We start from the raw sequence: 24,996 nt of genomic DNA, 5'->3' as shown, positions 1-24,996 counted from the left end.
CTAAAAAAAGTTGCCGAAGGATTTTTAAAAAAATTCCAGGGTTTTTAAACTTCTTCTAATTTTAAAAGTACAAGTATTTTCGTCTATTCTTAGTATAAATTAAAATCCAAGGTAATACTGTCTTAAATGCTACAAAAATATTAAAAATATATTGTAATGCTACTTTAAATGTTTTTCTATAATAAATTAATATTTAAATGATAGTTGAAAATATATTCATATGTTAGAATTTTTGTATCTTATCAAAATCTCATTATTTAAAATGTAAAAATTGTTTAAAATTTCTGTTTTTTAGTTATTTTTGTTCGAAGTTCCAGGTTTTTTCACGTTATTTTTGCTTAAATTGTCAAATGCCAGGTCTTTCCATTACTTCAAGTTCTTTTGCAACCTCCAAATAATGACCATTAAGAACTATATGACTTGAAATCTATAATGTCTACCTGAAAGTGCATACCCGATGAAAGTAATAAAAAAATAATTAACCTACTATAAAAATATACACGTTAGTAAACTTCAATGTTTACTGTTTTTTCATTGCAATCCAATCATATACAAAATCAAAGAAAATAACACTTATTTAAAAATCAATCATCAATTTCTTCCCACCTGAGCAAAACTTCTTACAAGATCAATTATATTTTTAAAATTAAACTATCAATAACTACAGTATTTGTAGATAAACAATCTTACCTTGGAGTGCACCCGGAATGGGTGTACGGCCTGATGGTGTCCTTGTCGCAGTTAAGCAAAACGTCCACCACGATCTGACTTTCCTCCTCCTTACCCCTGCCACTACCCTTCCTTCCCATAACCCCGCTGTTCCTCACCTGTTTGTTTTTATGTTTAGGTTGGTTACGTTCCGTAACTTACAGTTTAATGTCAGTGTTTTACTTGCAAAAATCAGCTTTTAAATTGTTTTTAATTTTCAAGGTGTAGCTTTTTCTTTTCAAGTGAAATTCAGGTTTTTTATCACGGCAAACGTTGGACAAAAATAATACATTTAAACTGTTATACTTTTTTTATGCCCTACTTGGTAAGGGTCAGATACTAAGTAGCAATTAAAACTAGTAAAACAGCAGGATATAAAATTAAAATTCTAAAAATTACCAAAATATTCCCCAGGTTTAATAAAACCGCCAAAAAGAGGCGATGCCGCCCCTTTGAGAAACCCTGCATTTTTTAATGGTAAAAAAATAACTTTCAATCTCTACCCGTTGCAGCAATAAACGCGTTCTGGACAAAATGTGTTACATCATGTGGTATTTACCTTCCCCATTTTCATTTAACTTTTTAACCAAAAAAACAACCTTAAAACTAAAAATAACCTAAAACTCTCACCTGCCGCTCCTCCCACTTGACGATCACCCCCCACCCGAACTCGTCCTCCCCATTCTTCACCGTGACCATTCTGCCCGGCTGCAGGAACGGCCTCGTGTACTTGGGCTTCAAATACAGGTCCTTCATCTTGCACCCGAGCTTGTGGATCTGAAGGCGGATCTTGTAGTAGTCCTTGGTCGAGTCCTCGTCTTCTATTGAGATGTCGTCGTGCTTCTTCTGCAGGTCTTTCATGTCTGTGCGGGAGAGTAGTAATTAAAATAGGTTTTGTGGGACATATTGTTAATAAAAAACTTTTTATTTAATTATTTTTTTTTGTAAGGACACTAAAACTATATTTTGAATATCAATAAATACCCATATCTAGAAAAAATTATTGATGCTTAAACTAAAGAAAAATTAAACTATAACATATAAGTTAATACAAAAATTTAAGTACATTGAATATTATATTGATAAAATACTTTTAAAAGAAGTAAAACTAGGATAAATAAATAACATTAAGACAAAAGTAATAAACTCAAGATAACTTTTGTCTTAATTTTATAAAGGCTCCTTAAATTTGAAGCTCTCTAGAAATTTATTGTTTAAATCTCAATATAAAAAATAACAACATACTTTCAATCGCCTTAGGTAGTTGTTGGTAATGTTGAAATTGATAGAAGGATTTTTCCAGCATGTATTCGGGATTTATTTCTTCAACGCGAAGCAAGTTCAGCACCATGTTGTAAGTGAGGCGGAACGCAGAGTCTATCGGATCCGAAGAACCCTGGATTTAAGATTGAAATTCGTTAACATATATTCTAGTTTTAAATGAAACTAAAACAAGCAACTTTATATAAGTATTCAAATGTTGAGCTTAGCAGCGGTAATTCAGTAAAGAATTAAAGCTATGTGTAGATGAATTTAGTAAAACACCAGCTAAATTGATTAGATTTGTTAAAGTAATTCAAACAAACAAAACTTAGATAGTCAAAGTTAAACAATAAATATACAACTTAAAAACAAACTTTAACTAATGACTTTCCAACTGACGGTGACAATTTTTCATCGACCATCATGATGACAATTCCATTCTCGTCTTTTCCTCTTCTTCCCGCCCTGCCGCTCATCTGTATGTACTCACCGCCCGTTACCTGTTATATTTGTATGGATAACTACAACAACTTTAATAGATGCAATTAGACATTTCTTTATACAAACTCAAAATTTATTAACGAAGAAATTACAATTCTTAATTATAAGGGTTGCCAAATATTTTTGGCAAATTTTTTCCAGGTTTTTAAAATGGCGCGTTTTAAAGTCTATATTAGACTAAAATTAATTTTAAAGTAAAAAACTGTGTTAAATAGTATAAGGACATTGAAAAAACATCTTAAAGCTTCTTCAAATGTGTTTTTTAATAAAAAAATGTTTGATGATGACAGAAAAACTTTATCTATACGATAAATTTTTTGTGTCAAATTGAAATTTTACTACTTAACATGTAAAAAAGTTGTTTAAACTTCCAGGTTTTTTAGCCTAAATTATTAAATTCCAGGTTTTTCCAGGATTCCAGGTTTTTTTGCAACCCTGAGTTAAGCAATAAACTACACCAACTATTTATTTTGTTTACAACAAACACTTTTTTTCAAACTAACAGTTCTGAAGTAAACAGATAATTTCAACTTCAAAGTAAACAGAAAATTTTCATAAAATTAAAACAAACCAACATGTCTAAAAATATTAATTTTCTACTAACAAATTTCAAACTAACAGTTCTGAAATCCTGCCCGTCGAACTTCCTCACCGAGGTGAACACCACGGTGTGAGCGGGCATGTTTACCCCCATGGCGAACGTTTCCGTTGCGAACAAGATCTTGATCAGGCCCTCGCCGAACAAGATCTCCGTCGTCTCCTTGATGATGGGCAGCAACCCCCCGTGGTGGATCCCGATCCCTCGTTTCAGCAGCGACACGGTTCTCTCGACTTGGGGGAGGCACCGGTCTTCGGCAGATAGCTGCTTCATTGCCGCGTTGAAAATTTCCTCCACCAGAGCCTCCTCCTCGGCTGTGAGTGTTGTTTATATGCTTAGTTAAAGTTCGTTAACAGCTTAATTTTAACGTTTTCGGTATAAAAATAAAGTTTGGTAGATTATTTCAATCTTTTTTGTGTGTTTCAGTATATATTTTTGCTAAAAATAATCTTTAAGTACTACAACTGTGGGTCAAGTGTTAATTGAAATAATTAATTGACTAGATATACCATTTAAATTTAACAACTAACGCTGGTTGAAGCGGATTTTGGCCACGCTTTTGGCGTAGAACTCGCACTCCTTCTTGCTGAAGGAGAAGACGATGGCGGGAAGGTATTTTTTCCGCTTGATCAGTTCTATTATCTGCTCGCACGCCGACTGCGCCTGTACGTTAAAAACCTTGAGAAGAAAACAAGAAAATACGGTTTAGTTTTGGTTGTTAGATAAAAAAAAGGCCTGAACCTTAACTATAGAAAAAAAAAGTATAGTTTTTACTTTTTCAGACTTAATTAAGCAAACTAGTTTAACTCGAGTATATCATCAATGCATTGAATAGAATTAGATTTGTACAATGACTATGTAAGTTAATTGCATACAATAAATGTTTTATTAAATACCGACTTTAATCACAGTTATATTGTAAGAGATATTTAAGTTACATTGCCGACTTCGCTTGAACATAAAAAGAATTAATAAACAGGTATCAAATAATAAAAAGTATTGAAAAACATCAATAAAATCATACAAAACAGATATTTAAGTAACACAGAAAATATAATTCTAAAACATCTGTGAAACTATGTGATTTAAAATCACACAATAAAAACTTACACATTTCCTTAATAGCTTAAACTTATTCAGAGCATGAAACAAATGTTTGTTTTTTTCAAATATAATTCTGCAACACCTATAAAACTTTGTTGAAAAAATACCTTGACTGCCTTGCCCCCGCCCCTTCTTCCCTGCGACTTGTTTTGCTGATCGTTTCCCTCCCGGATGACGGTCATCGCCGAGTTGAAGTTCTCCTCGTTGAACACTCCCTGTGCATTTATTGAAATTTGAAGGACTCCATTTTATTTTTTCAAAGTGAATGCGATACAAAATCAAATCGATATTTTTCAAATCATAACAACTGGTTGTCTGATTAGAACTTGACTGGTGTCAAGTAAACATCGATTCTTACGTCAATAATAATATTAAACATTATTCTTACGTTAATTATACTAAAATACTAAAGCGCAAAATTTAAAGTTTTAAATTATAATTTAAAATGAACTATAAAAAATGAACATTGTAATACAATACACTAAATATCAAATCATATAAAAGAAATATTTATTTCATCGGGTAACAAACGAGACTATTTCAACAAAATATTTAAAAAGTATTTCAATTCTTAAAGAATAATAAAGAAACTAAACTTGTAAATGCTTAACTGATAATCAACTTATCTAACAACAAGTTATTAACTTATTCACAAACAGACAAACCTTTCTGTCGACAACCATGTGCAATCCCTGCCCGCCCATGGGGAATATGTAGTGCTCCAGCGGGACGGGCCTGGTGCTCGTGTAAACTACGTGCACCGGTTGGTGGTGCAGGTAGCACACCCACTCCGCTAATTGCTTCGCGTTCGGAATGGTTGCTGACAGGAACACGTACCTGGATGAACGCTTATAAATTATTTTCCGGTCTATTAAAAGTTTAATCTGCAACGTTTAAGTTTATGTAGAGCCAAACATGAAGTTTACTTGATACCTGGTAAATATTTTGAAGTTTTATTCGGGCAACACAGTTGAATGTTTTTTTCTTAATTTTCAATAGCTAAAGCTCGCAAAACTTTGAAAAGATGGAGAAAGTGCTTTAAAGAAGTACAAAATAAATGAAATTAATTTTAGTCTTTTTTTTTGAACTTTGTCATAAAATAAAATAAAAGTTAAAAACTGACAAAAAAAAATCAGATATAAATAAATAGATAACAAAATTCAGGACTTTAGCATAAAAATTAACTAAACAGCTACATGATTGTTAAACCAAACTTACTAATGTTATACTTCAAACAACAAAAACGTACCTGACATTGTCAGGCAGAAGAGAATCATAAAGTTTGTTTTTTATTAGCAACTAAACTAAGTTATTTATATGAAGAAAATAATAATAAAAAATTGTCTTACATTGTCAAGAAGTAATATACGTTACATAAAGTCACCGTAAAAAGAGTAAATGATGAGATAATGTATAAAAAAGTCGACAAATTCCGGAATTTGGGCAAAATAACTAAACAGCTAACTAATTTTTAACAGAGGAAAAAAAACAACAAACCTGACGTTATCGGGTAATAATATGAAGGTTTCCTCCCAAACGAAATTTATTTATAGATAAATTACAAAACTTAACGAAATTGAAGTAAAAAATTTAACGAAATATAAAATATATGCATTTAACTAACAAGTACTATCTTATAACTTTTTTTCTTATACTTAATATTAATTAATATTTACGCTCAGAATGGTTACCTGACGTTATCGGGCAGCAGTATGATGGTTTCCTCCCACACGACTCCCCGCTCCTTGTTCCTCATGTAGTGGATCTCGTCGAACACGACCCATCCCACCTCCCGCATGATTTCGCTTCCCTTGTACAGCATGCTGCGCAGGATCTGTTCGTTGTTGTTAGTTTCAAGTTCAGTAGTTACATGTGTTATAAAACTGTATGAAGTGCTCGATATATAACAGCTTGATTGTTAAATTTACTTTATTCGACAACTGTCAACTCAAACTAGTTTGATTGTTACGAGATTTTGTTTGTCTACAAGTTTTACCGGCAGGTTAATTGTAAGTATTTTTGTTTAATATTCTTCAGCAGCTTATATTTTTCCTAACCTTTACATGAATTCGCCTAATAGTTTCGTGATTTTGCTAAACTGATAGTTTTAAATTATTAGTTTTATTTTTCTCACTGCGTTATCTCGCAGCCCTTTTACGGGATTTGTGTGGACATTTGTTTGCTAATGAGCAAAAGTACACAGACGTTAAAGTATCTTCAAATGTACAGTAATTTGCATTTGTGCAATGCTTAATCTTCGTAGAAGAATTGTCTCCGATAAATGAGATTATTAACATGTAATATATTTGATATACACTTGAAACAGGTAACATAAAAACACCTGGCCGTCATAAACTAGTAGACAAATAACGAACTAAAATTAAAAAGAAAAATTTAAGTTTCCTTAATGATGGAAAACTAACGTGTATAAAAATATTCACTATATATACTATGTTTAAAGGATTTTTAAACCAAAAAACACACTAAGTTATCTAACTTTTCAATTTATAAGTAGAAACAAATTTACAATTTTTTTTTTGTTTTATTATCACCAAATGATTGATTACAAGTTAATTATTACTAAAAAATCTTTTGTATGCTGTACAGTCAGGCTTTTGGCCAATTTATTTCAAATTAGCATTAGTCTGTCCTATACAAACTGTCACTTTTATAAATGATCTGTAGGTTATATATTAAACTTTAACTTAAATGTTCCTATTTCGTTTGAGTTAGATTAAAGTCAATGCGTGATTAAATCATTACACTTAAAAGTGTTAAACTACACCGAATATATACATTATACTACAGAGAATTGTAATATGTAAATGAAAAAATATTTCTTCATCTAGCAATTTGCATAGAAATTAAAAAAAAATATATAAACTATGCAAACAAATCATATAGTTTCTATTGTAACGGGTAAAAATTTCACAAAGACAAAAATTGCACGAGGTTTCTAAATTGCACGAGGGGACAAAATTGCACGAAGATACTTTTGCACTAAGACAAATTTGCCCGAAGTCAATTTTTCACAAGTTACAATTTTGCGCGGAGGGTCATTTTTGCACGAAAAATAAAAAAACAGAAAAAATCATAAATTAAAGATAAATTAGTAAAAAAACAAAAAAAGTTACTGAGCGAGGGTAAGGGGTAACAGTAAAAGTAAAAGTTTTCAAAAATCCGACCGAGGGTAAGGGTCTGTGGTAACAGTGATGGTAAAAAAAACGTGCAAAAGTGTCTTCTTGCAATTTTTGCCCTCGTGCAATTTTGTGCCTTCGTGCAATTTTGTGCCCTCATGCAATTTTGTACGCTCGTGCAAATTAGACAACTTCTATATGCAGCAAAGCTTCAAAAATATGCCATCAAAAAAATAAAATTTGCACACGAACCTCGGTTGTCATGACGAGGCAGGAGGCGTTCTGGTCTATAGTGACGTCACCGGTCATAAGCCCTACGTCATCGAACTCCTCCTTCAAGTCTCTGTACTTCTGATTGGACAACGCCTTGATGGGAGAAGTGTAGATAACACGCTGCTTCTTCTTAAGCGACACCGCAATTGCGTATCTGTGGAAATTGTTGGTTTCCATAAATTTTTGCTTAATTTTAATTGTTCATACGTGTAGAAAAACTTGATCAAATAAATAAAATGTTTTGTGACCATTTCTGACTTGGTTTTGAAATCTTCTTCAGAAAAAAAACAAACAAAAATATCATAATACAGCTTTTGTTTTTGAAAAATTATATTAGTGTCTGCTTTAAAGCTCTGTTAACCAAACTTAGAATCAAACTTAGATCAAATTTAGAAAACACTTGATAGATCTTAGAGATGAGGCAGGGATGCCACAGATCGAGCTGAAAATAAATCCTGACTTTTCCAAATCAAGTTCTCAATTAAAACAGATTCAAAAATACATAACTAAAGATTGAAAAGTAAATAAATAAAATAAAAAATTCAATTTTATTCCAAAAATTAAATTATACCTTAAAAAAAGATTAATTGCATAAGGCAAATTGTTCAGAAAAGAATATTAGCAAAATTCAATTTTAAGTGATGCTAAACTTTCTTAATAACAGCATGTTTATATAAAATTTCCTGACTTTTCCTGAGTTTTGTCGTTTTTCCTGACTTTTCCTGATTTTGAGGCAACCCTGCAAGTGTTGAGACTATTATTTTTTAAACATGCAGACAACTTTATGAAACACAAACTGTCTTTATAAACACTAAAATGTTTCTAAAAGAACTAAATGACACTCTGTAAATGCACTAGTATATTTTTATTTTTCACTATTTGGTTACCTGATGTTTTTGAACTAATAATATTCAAAGATATTAAGTATATTTGAAGATACTGCGCTGATTTATTAGGTAAAATTGATCGATTACAAGATTATCAAAAACATTAGCGAAAATCTACAGAGCCGAAGCCTGGACTTTCATATGCCGTGAGACAAGCTGAAGTTAACATAAAGTTTGATCATACCGATTCGATCATCAAACTTTAAGCCTTCGGTAGATTAAGATCGGTTTTGTCCTGATTACAACTCATCAGTCAGTCACAACCGAAAAACTTGCTGACATCAATCTACAAATGATTATACAAGAAGTAAATCGTTTGCTGGTTTATACATCCATGTATACTACTTCATACTTGCATGTATAACAGTTTTTAAATTGATGACAGGAAGTTTTTTGGTTTTGGCTGACTGATGAGTTGTAATCAGGACAAAACCGGTCTCAATCTACCGAAGGCTTGTGGTCTGACGATCGAAATGGTATGAGCAAACCTTATACTGGTTTATTTTATTTAAAACTTAGCTGAAGATGACTAAAAATATAGCAGTGAATTTATATTGCGCACTCTATTTGTTTACTGTTATATAACTTTGTAAAACATGCAACTTTACAAAAAAACTATTTTCATCTATTTCCTAAATAAGTTATGATTTTTGCATTGATTTTAATAAAATAAAATCATCAAACATTACTTCACAAAAAAAAGCAAATTTCTATTAATTTATAGTATTAAATATATTTTTAAAAATATTTATTTAAACATATTTTCTTTATATTTACACATAAATTTGAAGACCACACTGAAATAAAGAAGGCTGCAAATAATTAAATTTAAATTACTTCAATAAATCTTGTCTTTATGAATCAAATTCACAAAAAAAAGCAGAAGAGAAATTAATAGTAAACAATAGTGCAATCAAGTTGATTTTTTTAAAGTTCACACAGCAACTTTTCTTTTTTTAATTATGCTAAAATTATAAACAGTCTATTGTTTAGATAGACTATTAATCGTCTAACTACAAAAAAGTACAGTGTAAAAATAGGATAAAATTAAAATTTCAGACATCAATTTTATGACTGAAAGTATTATCATTTAGACTAGGCTATCTGCTATGGAAAAAATATCTTTTTTTTAAACAATAATATTGTATTATCATTCGGAAAAAAAAAACTATTTTAAGAAGTTCTTTCAATTAACTAAGAGGCTCAGATTAATAACAAAACACTACAAAAGAATCCACACAAATTCAGTTAAAACTTTAATTTTTTTAAACTTCTTAAAGTATCAATTTCGTATAAAATATAATCTCTCTTTTCAGTTCAGCACAATTTGGGCACATTGTAGGGCCCAAAATCATTATTAAAAACACTATTCTACAATATCTTTTAAAACTTCACAACTATTGAAAAGTAATCTAGCATGTAAAAGCAATCTCACTCTGCGACTGAAGTTTTACTGCCAGAAGTTTAAGTTCAATGTTTAAAATATTTACAAATACAGTTTTTTACAAAATTTAATCATTAATTCCCTAAAATTAATAGTAAAATAGGAGCCCTAAAACTTATAAAAAAACACATACTACATCGTTTATCAAAAACTCACTCTGCGACTGAAGTTTTACCGGCGGAGGTGTGAGCCGACACAAGCACCGACTGGTTGTTGTCGATGCACGACACCGACTGCTCCTGGAAACCGTCCAAAGTGAACTTGTACTCCTTTGCGGGTTTCCCCTGCCTCGGCCTCAGCACCGGCTCCTCTTGCGATTCCATGTACACGACCTCGTGCGTGCAGTTCGATATCAGAGGCGTCAGCTGCTTGCACTTGAACTGCGGCACGTCTTTGTTGATGCTGTGTAAAAAGAAGCTGGATGGAAACAAAGGTTGCAAGTGGTTTAAAAATTGTAATTTTCTGGTTAAATTGCTCTTGCAAAATATATTTAGCATCAAACAACAAGTCTGTTATGCTTTTTTTAATTATCTAATTATTTTTGTTGTAGCTGTGTGGAAAATAATGCTTGTTTATGGTTTAAAAATGGTAACTTTCTGCTAAAAGTATTCTGAACAAGTAAACTTACATTAGACAGTAAGCTGTTTTGTTTTGATTTTTTTACTTTAAGCACTATTTCACTTTTAAAAGCGTGATAATAATGACTATAATTTAAAAATTTAAGTACTGTCGAAAAAATACAACTTATTTTGAATAATGACCCAGTTTGGTTTGATTTTTTACGCTAAGACGTTTAAAACCATGATATAATTGATCGTAAATTATAGTTTTTTATGAAGTATACTTTATAATTTTAGACCTAGCATTTATTGCTTTTTTAAAAGACAGCCTTGTTTTTTGATCGATTTGTTTTGGATCGCATAAATATATAAATAAAGCTTAAAGTTCTAAAAAAAATTAAATTATGTTATATATTTTAATCAAAGGCTTTATTTTTATCATAGAAATATGCGAGAAAAAAACCAAAAAGATACTAACATGAAAAGGTTAAAAAAGAAATAGTACTTAGTATTTATCTAATTTTAGTCAATAAATGATTAAAATCTATGGTAACAAATTTTAAAAAAAGTATAGTCATTCCTAAAATAATTATCTATTTACAAGTAAAACTTAGCACATGATTACCACTGATCAAGCTGAGAAAAATTTTCTAACTTTTCCTGACTTTTACCAAAATTTTCCTGACTTTTCTAAATCAAACTTTTAAATTAAACTTATTCTAAAATACATAACCTAACACTTAAAACTATATAAAGCTTTAATCTAATTTTAATACAGGTTAAAAACAACAGTTTTTTGCTGAATTCTATCATCAAACCTCAGTACATCATTTAAACCTTCTGTGTATGATCGATGTTTGTAATAAACAGCTCTATCAGCAAATACTTGTATACCTTATAAACACAGCTTGTCTGAAAAAAGACACAATTTTTTAGCATTTCATAGCATAAATGTATCTAGATAAACAAACGACGGTTTACTATCATTTCTAACTCGCTATCATTTCTAACCTGATCATTTCTAACCCGATCACTTCTAACCCGATCATTTCTAACCCGATCACCTCTTACCCGATCACTTCTAACCCGATCATTTCTAACCCAATCATTTCTAACCCAATCATTTCTAACCCGATCAATTCTAACAAGATCATTTCTAACCCGATCATTTCCAACCCGATCACCTCTTACCCGATCACTTCTAACCCGATCATTTCCAACCCGATCAATTCTAACAAGATTATTTCTAATCTAATCACTTCTAACCCAATTGAACCCGATCATTTCTAACCCGATCATTTCTAACCCGATCATATCTAACCCGATCGTATCTAACCCAATCATATCTAACCCGAAATTTATTTAGCCGATCTGTATTAATATATTAATTTATTTTTTTTAAGAAAAGGATTTGTTTTAAAAACAAATTAATCTCAATAAAATTGTTTTTTTGTGAACTTTAGTTTATTTTGTTTAAAATAAAACCTAATACTCAGATAGCTTTTGTTAAAATTTAGTTGTTGATATTAATTGGTCTATTTATTGTTTTGACAATAAGATTTAAATTTGGATTATTAATTAAGTGTAGTTAATTAGTTTTAAAAAGCATTAGGAAAAGTATAAGTCTTTTGTATTCTTAGGATTAAATATTAAGTTTTGATATTCGTCAATGTAAGAAATATAATGAGTATCGCAGCGGTTAAAGTCTATTCTGTAGTTTCTTTTGAAATGATTCTCTATGATTAATATATATTTTTAAGTGTAGAAACCAGATTACCAATTTGCCTCCAAATTCAGGGAGAATTTATATGAAATACAACTTTTAAAAAATATTAATATCAGCGTTTATGAAAATTTAAATAATACAGTTAATAAAATTAAGTAATTGTAATTATAATGGTGGTTTCATTTAAAGTTAATATCATTAAATTCTAAGTTCTTTAAACGAAAGTGTATACTGTTTAATACAAAGCCAAAAGTAGAGGTAGAAGGTTTTTTTAAATATTCAGAACTTGTCATTTACTCGAGCTTTGATTTAATTTTAATTCTTTAATCAACTAGTAAGTTGTATATAAAGATTAACTGTAATTAAGTTACAATTAATTATTACAAACTTAACTATGAAAGTTTAGTGTCGAAAACTTATTATTACGCATTTTTCTTTTTCTTTTGAAATAAAATTTATGTAGGGCAAAATAAATTTAAATTTTTCATAAAAATTTAAAAGTTTTCAAAATTTAAAATTGCAAAAACACGATTATTCTCACGATTAATAGTAGATATTTCTAAAATAATTTTCTTGATATCTATTGAAAATTGTTGTTTTACAGGTTTTCAAAAACACAAAAACTTTAGATTATTTAGCGATCATTGATATGAAATGTAAGTATAAATTATTATAGTAAACTATATAACTTAAAAACTTATAAAAAATAATAAAACCATTTTGTATTGTGAAACCTATTATATAGGTTTAAATTTTTAACAAAGAAAAAACTTATCATATTTATAGAAATTTAGAGGTGCAAAAAACCACCGAGAATAAAGTCAATAGACTGCAAGCTGGCTTTACAGTAATGAATAAAAAATAATTATGTTTTGCGTAATAATCGTCTGGAAAAAAATTTGATTAAAAGAAACAAAGAACTTAATGGAGTTTTTATAAAATTCAGCTCCTAAGTATACTTAATTTAACTATAATTGTTTTATTATTCTATTTCAAAATGTTTTATTTTTAATACTTATTTAGTTTTTACTTTCGTTATTTCAACTGCTTATAATAAAGTAATTTTAAAGAAATGTTTGTCAATTAAAGTATTAATTTAAGTCGCAATTAAAACATAAGCGAGATTTAATTACCCTCAAACTTGTTATACAAATAAACTTGTCTTATTAACTATTAGTGTTAAACAATTTTTTTGCTCTAAAACTAAGTAGAAATTTATTAATGATGTGAAATCTAGACGGTCAATCGACATAACAACTTTTGCGGTTTAGTTATATGACATAAATGTTTTAATAGCTAGTTTCTAACAAAAACCAGGCTTTTCCACTTAATATAAAAAAGGTTTTTAACTTCTCCTAATGTTTGTTTGAATTACATTATCTTAATAGGCCTATGCAAGTTGCATAACAATTTGAATAAGTTATTAAGATGAAACTTAAAACTATCCTACTATAAAAGTTTAATACATTAGTAAGCAATAATAAAAAATTTACGTCAGACTTTCAATGTAGGTTTTAAACCGTAATATAAAAGTGTTTGTATCTGAATATTACAATTGTATTAATCTTATATTAATTGTAAGAGTTTACTCTTTAAAATTTGGTAATGTTAAAACTAATGTAGTCACGTTAATTACAATAAGATCCAATTAAAAAATAATTATCACTGCTTATTTTAAAATCCTACAGAGAAGACTTCAAAATACTTTAAAGTAAACAATTTAGTAATTTGTATATGATTAACGAAAAACGTCTCTTAAAGTGTATTTAAAAAACAAAAAAAATAATAGAAAAAAACTAAAACTATGTGTAGGTAAAAAATAAAAATATGAGGTAAAAAAAATATATTAAGATTAAGTTAAGTTAATACTAAAATTAAAATTTATACTAAATTTACGTAACACATTAAAATCATTATGTTTTAAAGTAACTAAAAATTTGTTTTTTTGTTATTTTAATAACTTCATTAAGACTAGTTTGTTTTCGCATGAAATCCAGATAAAAAATTAAAACGTAACATAAGTAAAATGGGTTAGAAACGATCGGGTTAGAAATGATCAGGTTAGAAGTGATCAGATTAGAAATGATCGGGTTTAATTGGGTTAGAAGTGACTGGGTTAGAAATGATCTTGTTAGAAGTGATCGGGTTAGAAATGATCGGGTTAGAAATGATCGGGTTAGAAGTGATCGGCTTAGAAGTGATCGGCTTAGAAGTGATCGGCTTAGAAGTGATTGGGTTAGAAATGATCGGGTTAGAAGTGATCGGGTTAGAAATGATAGCGGGTTAGAAATGATCGTCTCCCACAAACGACAAATAAGGAACTTTTACAAATAAAACCTTGAATTAATAACGAACTTTCACAACGAAAATCTTAAAACAATACCACATTTTTACAGTTGAAACCTTTTAAACTATTTAATATAAAATCTTTAAAAAAAAATTAATTAAAAAAGAATATACTTAAGTAACTGTAAAAAAAGACGTAAAAAAGTAAACTATATATCTGTTGTATAAAATATTTCCTCTTATCATTTAGTAAAAAATTTGTAATAAATAAATATACTCTTATTTACTTCAAAAACTTAAGTTACTCTACAAAGAATACAAATAATAAGTAAACTAAATCTTGGCATATACCTCTCTTATAACTTATTTTATAAATTTAAACAACTTTGAAAAAACTATAAAGCGGTAAAGTATACACATTAAGTTGTTACATAAAAAACTAAAATAACTACTTAGTTATAAAAAACCCAATTATTTACTTAAACAAAATTACTTTGATTCTAAAATTATGCTAGATAAACTTTTGTGTATATATCACAGTTTCACTATGGAAGTGTCCTTGCTACAGATCATCAATACTAAAAAGCTTACAAAATCTGCTTGTTCAAGTAGGGTACTTGTTCAAAATGTCAATAGAAAATTTTGCAGTTTTATAAATGATATTTTACTAATTTATACCAGATGAAGGCATTAGAAATAAAATTAAATATTTTTGTAAATTTCTAGGAAAATTTTGAAATTTTTTTCTGTCGTTAAAGGACTTTAAATTAATTTTTACCATTTGAAGGCTTTGGAAAACAAGGAATTTTGTAAATTTAAACTGACAAAATCTGACTTTTTTTTTAATTTTATCAAATTTCCTGACTTTTCCTGCCTTTTTTTCAAAACCCCCCATTCTTTTCTGACTTTTCCTGACTTTAGTCATTTTTTTTAATTTTTCCTGATTTCCTGACCGAGTGGCAACCCTGTAGCATATATAAAAACTACTGACTATAGTATAACTTTAGTTTTAATATAATTTTAAACTTATACAATTTTTTTTTATTTTTTCAAAGACAAAAATGTTAATGAAATGTAAATTTTCATAATGTGAATTGTAAATAAGTACTTTAAATTTGTACATAATTTAAAACATAAACAAATAACTTTAATTTTGAAAACTTCAAACAGCTTGTATTAATTATTAAGATTTTGTTAGTCAAATCAATTCTGTCAGCTATTGATGCAGCTTTTGATGTAAAAAAAATAAGCTTATTCTTGAATTAACCATTTTTTAATATTAAAAAGACCTTGTTTCATAGCAATGATTTTAACCATTTTTTTTGTACTCTATTTATAAAAAATGGCTTACTAATTAAAAGTTGTATTTGTAAACTCAGCATAAAACATTTCCTTTAAATGAAAACACAATGCAAAAGTAAAAACATTATTACCTCTGTAAATCATCTAATTCATCAACAATGTTTAAAGAGTCACCACCGTCTGAAAAAAATTTAACTTAATTTCAATGTTGAATAATTTGGTATGTATATTATTTTAGTTATTAAGAAAAATATCTGTTTAAAAATATCAAAACATATAGATATAAAATCTATAGAAAACTACACTAAAATAAGTATTAAAAACAACTTTTTTACAAAAAGCAAATTTCCAACATAAAATAAGCTAATTTTTTAATAACTAATTAGGTATACTACTAGTATAAGTGTCACTAAATAATCAAGAAGTTGTTTCTCTCACTTCTATTTGTAAGTCAGTAACTTTATAAATATTGATTCAAAATTGTTCATTTAAATAAAGTCATTGTAATAAGTATCAAAAATAAGAAGTTATAAATTATTTAGTGACACTTATACTTAGTATAAAATATATTTTAAAATTATTAATATGGTCATTTCATTAAAAAAAGAAGAGATCTTTTCTCATTATGTTTAAAGTTGGTGACTAGAGATGTTTTTTGTAAATGTTTATGTAGTAATCAGTAAATATTTGAAAAATCAAGAGCAGATTAAGTTAAAATATCAAACATTTATTTTGACGAAAGGTATTCTCTACTAAAACTTTAAAGAAAATACTTACAAAGTTTGTTACAATTTAATAATACTTAAAACAATATAAATAATTTATTTTCAAAACATTGTTTTTTTTTCTTATTGACATTTATAACTTCTAAGAAAAATACAGATATAACTATAGAAAACTTCATATCATTAACAGTTTCCTTTAAAATCGAACTATCAATCTGTAACTAATTCAAATTACTAATTTTACAACTAATTTAAACTGTTAAGAAGTTCATAAAATGTATTATGATAATTAAAAGCTTGTAGCACCTTTGGATTAAATATAACAGGGTTATCACTCTTTTAAGCAAATAAATGGCAATATGAGAGACGAAATAACCTAGTCTGTGTTACATTAAACTAGACCAAGTCAGCCTGAGATTAAAGAATACTGAAAAAAATTCAAAGCTGAAAATTAAAAACTAAAATGCTTATCAGGTTTTAATACACAAACCTATATCATGTTTTCAAATTTTCAAGACATAGAAACAAGCTTGAGGTTCAAGAAAAAAATGCAAACAAGCCTAAGCTTTTCAAATAAACTGTTCAATTAACCTAAATGCAATTTAAACTATACTGAGTTAACCTGAGTAAGCCAGCATTTTTCTAAGCCTTTAGACAAACTTAAGTTTTACTGGTTGTGAAAAATAAAATCTTTAGGTATTTTTAAAAAACCTTATATAAATGACAACACCCTGTTTTCGAAATTAGGATATTTTAGAAGGATATACTTAATACAAGTTTAAATAATTAATAGACTATTTTAAAATTTTTACTTACTTTGTCTAAAAAAGTTACTTGTGATTTACAGAAAATTCAGTACTCATTCAAAAAACTAAACACTACTGACAAAAAATTTGTTTATATCTAAATGAGATAAATTAAAAAAACATTACCACATTGACTACTATAAAAAGATGTAAATCTGAAAAAAAAAACTTATTCTAATAAATTTAATAAAACAGTATACGTCAAACACTGTAGAATAAGAAATGAATAAATCAAACATTTGAAGTGATATACTTAAGCAATTTATATTTTTATCTTATTTACTATTTAAAGACAATAACTTAAAGCTCAAAAATTTAACTAATCATTTTACATCTTAGTTTAATTTTCTAACATTAATTCCTTAGCAATTTCGAACATGGTGAGCAATCAAACCTTTATAATTTGATTTAAGCTTTTTCTTTTTATTTTGAGTATGTTCTAGAAGCTCATCACCTTTTCTTTTGCTGTAAAAAAAAAAATATTTGAAAAAATTAAGATATCACATGGCTAAAAAAAAAAACTTCATTTCTATAAATTTTGACACATTATAAATTCTTTATCTATTTAACTTTAATAGCAATTCTTACAACTTTTTAAGAGAAAATATTACTAAAATAGATACTATTTTTAAAACAGATAAAACCAACAGCTTTTTAAAATAAAGGTTAAGTAAAAAAGGTACATTCTTTTAGGGAATAAAGAGGTAAAGGCTTTTTTTAATTAACATTGGCTTTTATAAGAAAATTTAAAGTATAAACTACAAGTCAGTTTTCAAACATTATTTTCAATTAATTTTTGAAATACAGTGATTTTTGTAAAAAGTTTCCCATACAAACGTGTTGTCATTGTCAATTTTCTCCAGACTTTAAAAATCAACAAATTTTGTTCATTTTCTAAGCAATTGACTTCAAATTTTCAGAAAATTCTTTTTGTTTAACAAGAAAATATCCTATTTTAAGTATTTTACTGAAATTAAAAAATTAAAACTATATAAAAAAAAATATTCAAATCTTTTTATTTTTAACATATTTCAATCAATTTTTTTATCGTACAATAAGATTGTTTAATCTTAAGTTGAAATTGGACTGAGAAAGTTTGAGAATAATTGCTAAAAAATTGTAAAAGATAATTATTTTAATTGGGTAGTGTCCTTTTTACCTTTGTAATACTTTAAAATTGGAATTGTTTTATTTTTGTTTAGTTAAAAACAGTTTCTTGAGTATTTTAAACCTATAGTAACTATATTCTATAGCTTTTTTTTTTGATTAATTGCATGACCAAAGAAAAAGGGACTCCCACAATAAAAGTCCTGCACAGAAAAATAATCAAAAGTAGAGTTAAAAAAAAATTACTTAAAAGTATTTTTTACAACTTTTCTCAAGGTTATAAAAATTTATATATAGCACAGTAAAAATTGAAATGATCGATAGCTTAAGTATTTTCATATTATGTGCATTTACTTAAGAACCTAGTGTGCACAGAACTTTTACGGACATTAATCTTTAGATTTTTAAAGTTTTTTTCAAAGAGTTTATGTGATATTTTTACTATATTTTTTTACAAGGGTATAATACCATAGGTCTTCTAAAAGATTTGAAAGACTTTAAAGTGACTTGGTTTCAATCACTCCAAAGTTTGAATCAAAGAGAACTATCAACAATAAAATACAAATTTTCAACTTTCACACTGAAGGACTACCTTTACAACATTTTGTCAAATTTCAACAGATTTAGAGACTCTACCTATTGTGCAATAGTAGAAAGCTAGTTGTTTAAAAAATTCTCCTGTTTGAGCACCAGCATCCTATATAAATAGAGTAAATGTTATAGAAAGCTTTTCAATTGTCAGCTTGTACAATTAAAATTACCAATAAAATTACCAAATAAAGAAAATGTAAATTACAACTACAGGTATTGACATTTGTTAACTACTACCATGTTAGTTACTAAAAATATTAACAAAGATCAGCTGGGAAACCCATAGAAATCTGGTCTAATTGTTTTAATAACCATGACAGATATTTTGATGAAGATTGTCTCAGAAACACAAAATACCTAAAAAAATGTTCATCTGTTTCCATTCTACTTAAACGATAATTAAAGCTTTCATAAAAAGAAAAATGACAAAAACTGTTTTCTTACATTGCTTACAAAAAACTTTTTAACACATGGACCAACACTAATACCAAAAGTGTATGGAAACTTAGTGAATTTGTTAAGTAGTTTACTTAAATGAATAAAACATTATTTTGAACTATTTCAAAATGCTGACAGTTGAATGTAAACAAAACCAAAATCTATTTGATAATGAGCATAACATGTTAACAAACACCTTGATTTTTTATAATTTAAACCTCAATTGTTTTTCTTTTCACTTTAAAATCATGTTGTTATCAATAAGTTATTAGCATATTTAAAACTTGCTCAAAGTATTATTTTATAACGAATATTACATATTTAACAATATGTTAAAAACAAAATTGATAGATTAATCTATCAAAGAACGAAATTGAAAATTAATAAATTATTATTTTAAGAAACACTGCTTCACCACAAAGCCGATTTTCAAATTGTAAACCTGTAATAAAATAAAATTATATAAATGAAGTTTACATGTAGTTAAAAATAGTTCTAGCACTAGGTTTAAAAAGAAAAAAACAGTGATTTTTATGATTTTTTGAATCTCTCCTTGTATGTTTTCAAATTGCAAACTGATATTATTTATCCATAATACACAGTGTTGTTGGAGCCATGACAATAAAGAAAAATATGCAAACCAGGTTTTAAAATATACTTTACCCTATAACTAATTTTGCTATGTTTTGTTTTACTTCAACAGAGACAAAAGATGATTTAACTAGGGTATTGAACAAAATCAAACAACCTCATTTACAGTAATTTATAATAGTTTCATATTCTGTCTTTTTAGTGCAGTTTTAATACAAGCTGCATCTTTTGACATGAAAATCAATAAAATTCAATGGAATTTAAACTTCTCGCCGCATATGAAGTTATAACATGTTTTTCCTATACACATTTAACTAGAACTTACAAAAGATCCAAGAACAAATCTTTATAAAGTAAAATGAAATTAATTAAAGTGATGCACTTGTAAACTTAATTCCAACCACACTTTAAAAAACACTGGTTGCAGTATTGTATCTAGATGTAGCAACTAGCTTTTATTTAAGCTATACATATACAGATTTTAAACTTATTTGTTACAAATTATCTGTTTGTATTCAAATTTTCATTTGCATTTGCTGAAACAATTAGTGTATATGCCTATATGTATCTATAACTTTGTAATGTGTCAACCACTGATTTTGGATCTTGCAACTCCATATTAGAGAGTTTTCAAAGCTGTTATTATGACCTCTACCTCATTAAGCCAAACAGAAAATACTTTTTTAGTTACTTTTTAATATAAATAATATTTTTTTTACAAAATATTTCAAACAAATTTTCATAAGTTAAGGAAAAAAAACTTTTTAAAATACTATATTGTAGATTTTACAAAACTATTGTATTAAATGTACTTAACAGAGTTTTGGTAATTACCTAGCATGGTGTTGCACCAATATCAAACTAAAATTATATTTTATTTAAGGTCTATTTTAATCATAGTTTTAGCCTAAAATCTATGTTTAAAGCTTCATATGTCAATCTAAAAAGATAAATGTTTTAAACAAGGCTTAATGAGTAAATAAATATAATTAAATTTATTTATTATAAACTAATAAAACTTAAATGCTTAATAGCTTTTATTTTACAAATTTGTGGTCAATATAAAATATTGTAGTAATATAATTGATTTATATTATAAATTAAAAGCAATTAAATATAAATTTATTGTTTTATGATAAATAAGTTTGATTTTATTATTTATGTCTTTAAAAAAATTAATTTTTAGCCTAAAATTATCGTTAAAATGGACCTTAAATAAAGTATAATTTCAGTTCAATATTGGTGCAACATCATGCTAGGTAATTGTTAAGTTTTATAAAAGGTTTTAGTTTAAAATTAAATAAATCATTCAATTAAAAAATGTTAGCATAAATAATATAAAAGATCTAACTTTACAGTTTCTGATTCCAAGTCATCTTCTTCAAAAGCATCGAAAACATCTGAATTCTCAAATGCTGACATTTTCGAAAAGTGAGTAAATTTCTAACATATGTAAATTGGTAGAACTAAAATATTCATAATTTTAAAATATGATTTTACTTACTAAGTTGTTCAAAATTCAACTAAGAGAAAAAGACATAATTTTAAATGCTACCAAGTCTTTAAAAAGTATTTTTTTAAAGCTCAAAGTGAAGAATAAAAGTGTCTAAAAAATAGCTGTAGACAATCTTACTTAAATTTTTTTAGTAAGTTTTTTACAAAATTTTCTAAATAAGTATTTAAAATATTGAATAAAACAATTGTGCTTATCGCAAAATAGTCAGGGAAAAGTAGTACTATTTGATCTTTTTCAGTTAAGACATTATTTAGTACTCAAAAAGACTATTTAGTTTTCGAAAGTTTGTATATAAATTTTGTTTATGGTAGATTTCTTAATAAAGATTTTGTTCTAAAAACTAACTTTAAATTATTCTATAATAAAATATATTTGTCTTAAAAATGTCTGAAAATAAATGTTGTAAAAAATAATCATTATCAGGACAGGCTTGCTAGAAAATAAATTTGCTTAACTTAATTTAGCTTTTGTTTTATTGAGTTTGGTTAAAGGTTTTTTTCGCTTGAAAATAACAAAATTTAGTATTTGTCTAATTGATTCTAACGTTTAAATCAATAAAAAATACAAGTTTCAAAAGACACTGAAAAAAGTTAAAACTCAAAAAAAGTAGCGTACAAGTTTAGTCAAAAGGTTTATACTAAATTTTTGTGTTGATTATAAAAAGATTGCTCGATTTACTGGAAAAATGTGTTTATTTGAACATTAATAAAAGTGCAAATTTACTATTCGATTTATTACCTTATTTCAGTGGGAAATAAATCGATCTTTTCAAATATTACTAAGTAGTAAACTGCACAATATATCCAAAAGATTTACTTAAAACAAACCCTGTTTGCACTCGATCTTTTTAATATTTAATTAAAGTAAGTTTGTATACGTTTTTAATACAAGCAAGTCCATTTATCGTTTTATTGTCTCCTTGGTAAGACATTAACTGTATTCGTGGTGTATGTATGCCTCGATTACCTAAATATTTTTTGTACACCAAATCCTTAAACCAAAAGTTTTGTTTTTATCCTTCAATAAATAAAAACAATAACTGAACGCTAAAGATTTCAAAAATGTATATGTTAAATAATTCATACAAACTGGGGCTAATTAAATGATAAAAAAACAGACTAGATTTTTTATAGAAAATTTCACAAAATTTAAACTAATCTAGATGATTAACAGTCTAGATCAGGGTTTCCCAAAGTGGTTCATAAGAATTAAAGATAATTAGGCGGTCATAAGCAGCAAAGGGGCCAAATGGAGGGGGGCATGAGTAGTAAATGGGGCAACAAGGGGCTAAGAGGCCATAGTATAAAACTAACACTATTACTATGTTACACTAAATATTCTGGATTCTGGTGAAGAGCAAAAAAAGATCTCAGGTGTATTTAAGAGTAGTTTTGAAACTTATACTAGATATTCTGGAGTGAATAGTTAAAAGCAAAAATTAATACTTTTAAGTTTATTTAAGGCTAGTTTTTTTCAAAAGTCTTGTCGGAGGAGAAAAACGTTTTTTTTTAATTTCTTTAAAGGGGCCCTATGAAAAAAAGTTTGAGAAACTCTGGTCCTGTAACTGTAGTTTTTTAGTTTTTATGTTTTATATCTTTTACATTTTAAGTAAAAGTACGTCTTTAACAAAAATACAAAATTTTTGTTTTTTACAATTTCAAACATATACAACATTTTTAAGAAATCGCAGATTCGAAGATTACAACTAAAAAAAAGGCTATTTAAGTTCTAGCGCTTCCTATTTATGTCATTTCTCACATATTATATCTAACTGTGTCTTGTCTTGATAAACAAGTAAAAAAAAAACTTTGAAACCCATAATACTAAAGAAGCTTCATTTATATGACCTCTCTCTTAAAAGAATGAAGTCAATCAACTTTGATTGGCCTAACTTTAATTAAGGCCTACTAAAAATTGCAGCTTAGTGCAAAGGGATTTTAAAAACTCAAAAGTTATTTAAATTTCAAGCTACAAGATAAAAACCTGTTAGTTAAACAAATTGACGATAATTAGTACTGCGCACTGCGCAGTGTGCACGATTAACAAAAATAACCTAAAATATATCTTTACAACCTTTTTGAGATTTCAAACGTATACCATTGATTATGAAATCGTTATAAATTTCTAAAAGGTAGTCGTAGTACTATACATACCAGAGTTTTTGAAGGGCCTGTATGCTATGTAGATGAAAATAAACGATTCAAAACTATTTTCTTGTTTTTATTCGAATGCTACCTAAAAATGAAAAACCAACTTTTAAATTTTTCTTTTATTTTTAAAACTGCTTTATATTATAAACTGAAAGACAAAAAAAACTTGTCTCAGTTATCTTAGTGTACAAAAAAAATTTTTGGTTGTCGATTCGTACACCAGTTTGTTAAAGATTATCGTCTTCTTCAAGACTAATGCTTTACAAGCTTTAAATACTTAAACTTAATCATTTAATTTAATTTTACAATAAAAAAAAACTGTATTCGATAGCAAAGTGTTATATCTCCCCTGTATAATTTAAAAATATATATTTGTTCTTTTTTACGTTTAAAAAAGACGTAGCTTGTTTCAAATCTCATACTAATCATATGCATACGACTAATGCCACTTTAAACTGAAATGAAAGCGTTTTAAAATAATGTAATTTTGGTTAGTTAATTTAAGTATTACATTATTTGTTAAAGGGCTTTGACGATTATACGAGGACTAACTCGCATGCTTTACTTCTGCAAAAAGTTTGTTGATGAAAATGAGAGAGTAAGTTGTGAAATACATTTAACTCAATGGTGTATATAAATGTGGCTTAAACTGTAAAGTTTCTTATAGTTAAGTATGCGTAAAAAAAGTTACTACCATTAGATGGTAAATAAGTAAACCTAAATATATATTGTTTTTTATTACAAGAAAAAATTAATTCAGTTTAGTTTAATTTAAAATTCTAAAGGTAAAATTAAGGTTAACGTTTATTAATTTTTATATGATCATTTTAAATAAAAAATACAAACTGTTTAAAAGTAAACAAATAAATAAACATTGAATACGTTTTACAAAACTTGCAAAATTTTTTTAAATATTCGATGAGATAGATAATAAAAAAAAACTAAAGTGTAAAGTCAAGAAATATATCTATTTTTTCTACGTATAAATATAAAAATATTTAAACTCTTTTAAAAACACTAAAGTTTACTCTTTATAGTAGAAACGAAAACAACAAGGCATCGTCTTAATCTTTTTTAACTTTTAATATTTACTCACTATTTACTTTTAATACTAGAAGAATATTGTGAAATTAAATATTAAATGACCAAAGTTTTGCTGAACATATATTAAAATTATACGTAAAAAAACTTTTGAAAATTTGAAAATTCTTTATTTCTTCATTGATTTTAGAACTACAAATTTACATGTAATTTCAAATTTTTTGTTTTTTAAGTTTTGGACA

At 27.2% G+C, this 24,996-nt stretch overlaps 1 protein-coding gene across 1 annotated transcript in view; it reads right to left on the bottom strand.

Moving 5' to 3' along the window:
* LOC145838561 (exosome RNA helicase MTR4-like) overlaps positions 1–21,483 on the bottom strand; it is a 34,438-nt gene extending 12,955 nt beyond the window's left edge. Inside the window, exons 1-14 of the mRNA XM_082946177.1 lie at positions 21,399–21,483; positions 17,715–17,785; positions 15,921–15,969; positions 10,072–10,317; positions 7,564–7,738; positions 5,866–6,008; positions 4,840–5,011; positions 4,282–4,389; positions 3,601–3,733; positions 3,092–3,384; positions 2,346–2,471; positions 1,954–2,104; positions 1,339–1,571; positions 691–827 (exon numbers count right to left, since the gene is read on the bottom strand). Of these exons, the coding sequence (XP_082802303.1) occupies positions 691–827; positions 1,339–1,571; positions 1,954–2,104; positions 2,346–2,471; positions 3,092–3,384; positions 3,601–3,733; positions 4,282–4,389; positions 4,840–5,011; positions 5,866–6,008; positions 7,564–7,738; positions 10,072–10,317; positions 15,921–15,969; positions 17,715–17,785; positions 21,399–21,469 (2,108 nt within the window). The 5' untranslated portion in view covers positions 21,470–21,483. The remainder of the gene's footprint in view (positions 1–690; positions 828–1,338; positions 1,572–1,953; positions 2,105–2,345; positions 2,472–3,091; positions 3,385–3,600; positions 3,734–4,281; positions 4,390–4,839; positions 5,012–5,865; positions 6,009–7,563; positions 7,739–10,071; positions 10,318–15,920; positions 15,970–17,714; positions 17,786–21,398) is intronic.
* Between the last annotated feature and the right edge of the window lie 3,513 nt (positions 21,484–24,996).

This window comes from Thalia democratica, chromosome 6, assembly GCF_965202585.1.
Source record: "Thalia democratica chromosome 6, ktThaDemo2.hap1.1, whole genome shotgun sequence".
NCBI lineage: Eukaryota > Metazoa > Chordata > Thaliacea > Salpida > Salpidae > Thalia > Thalia democratica.
The sequence above is the reverse complement of the archived record's forward strand: the minus strand, read 5'-3'. Positions and strand labels throughout refer to the sequence as shown.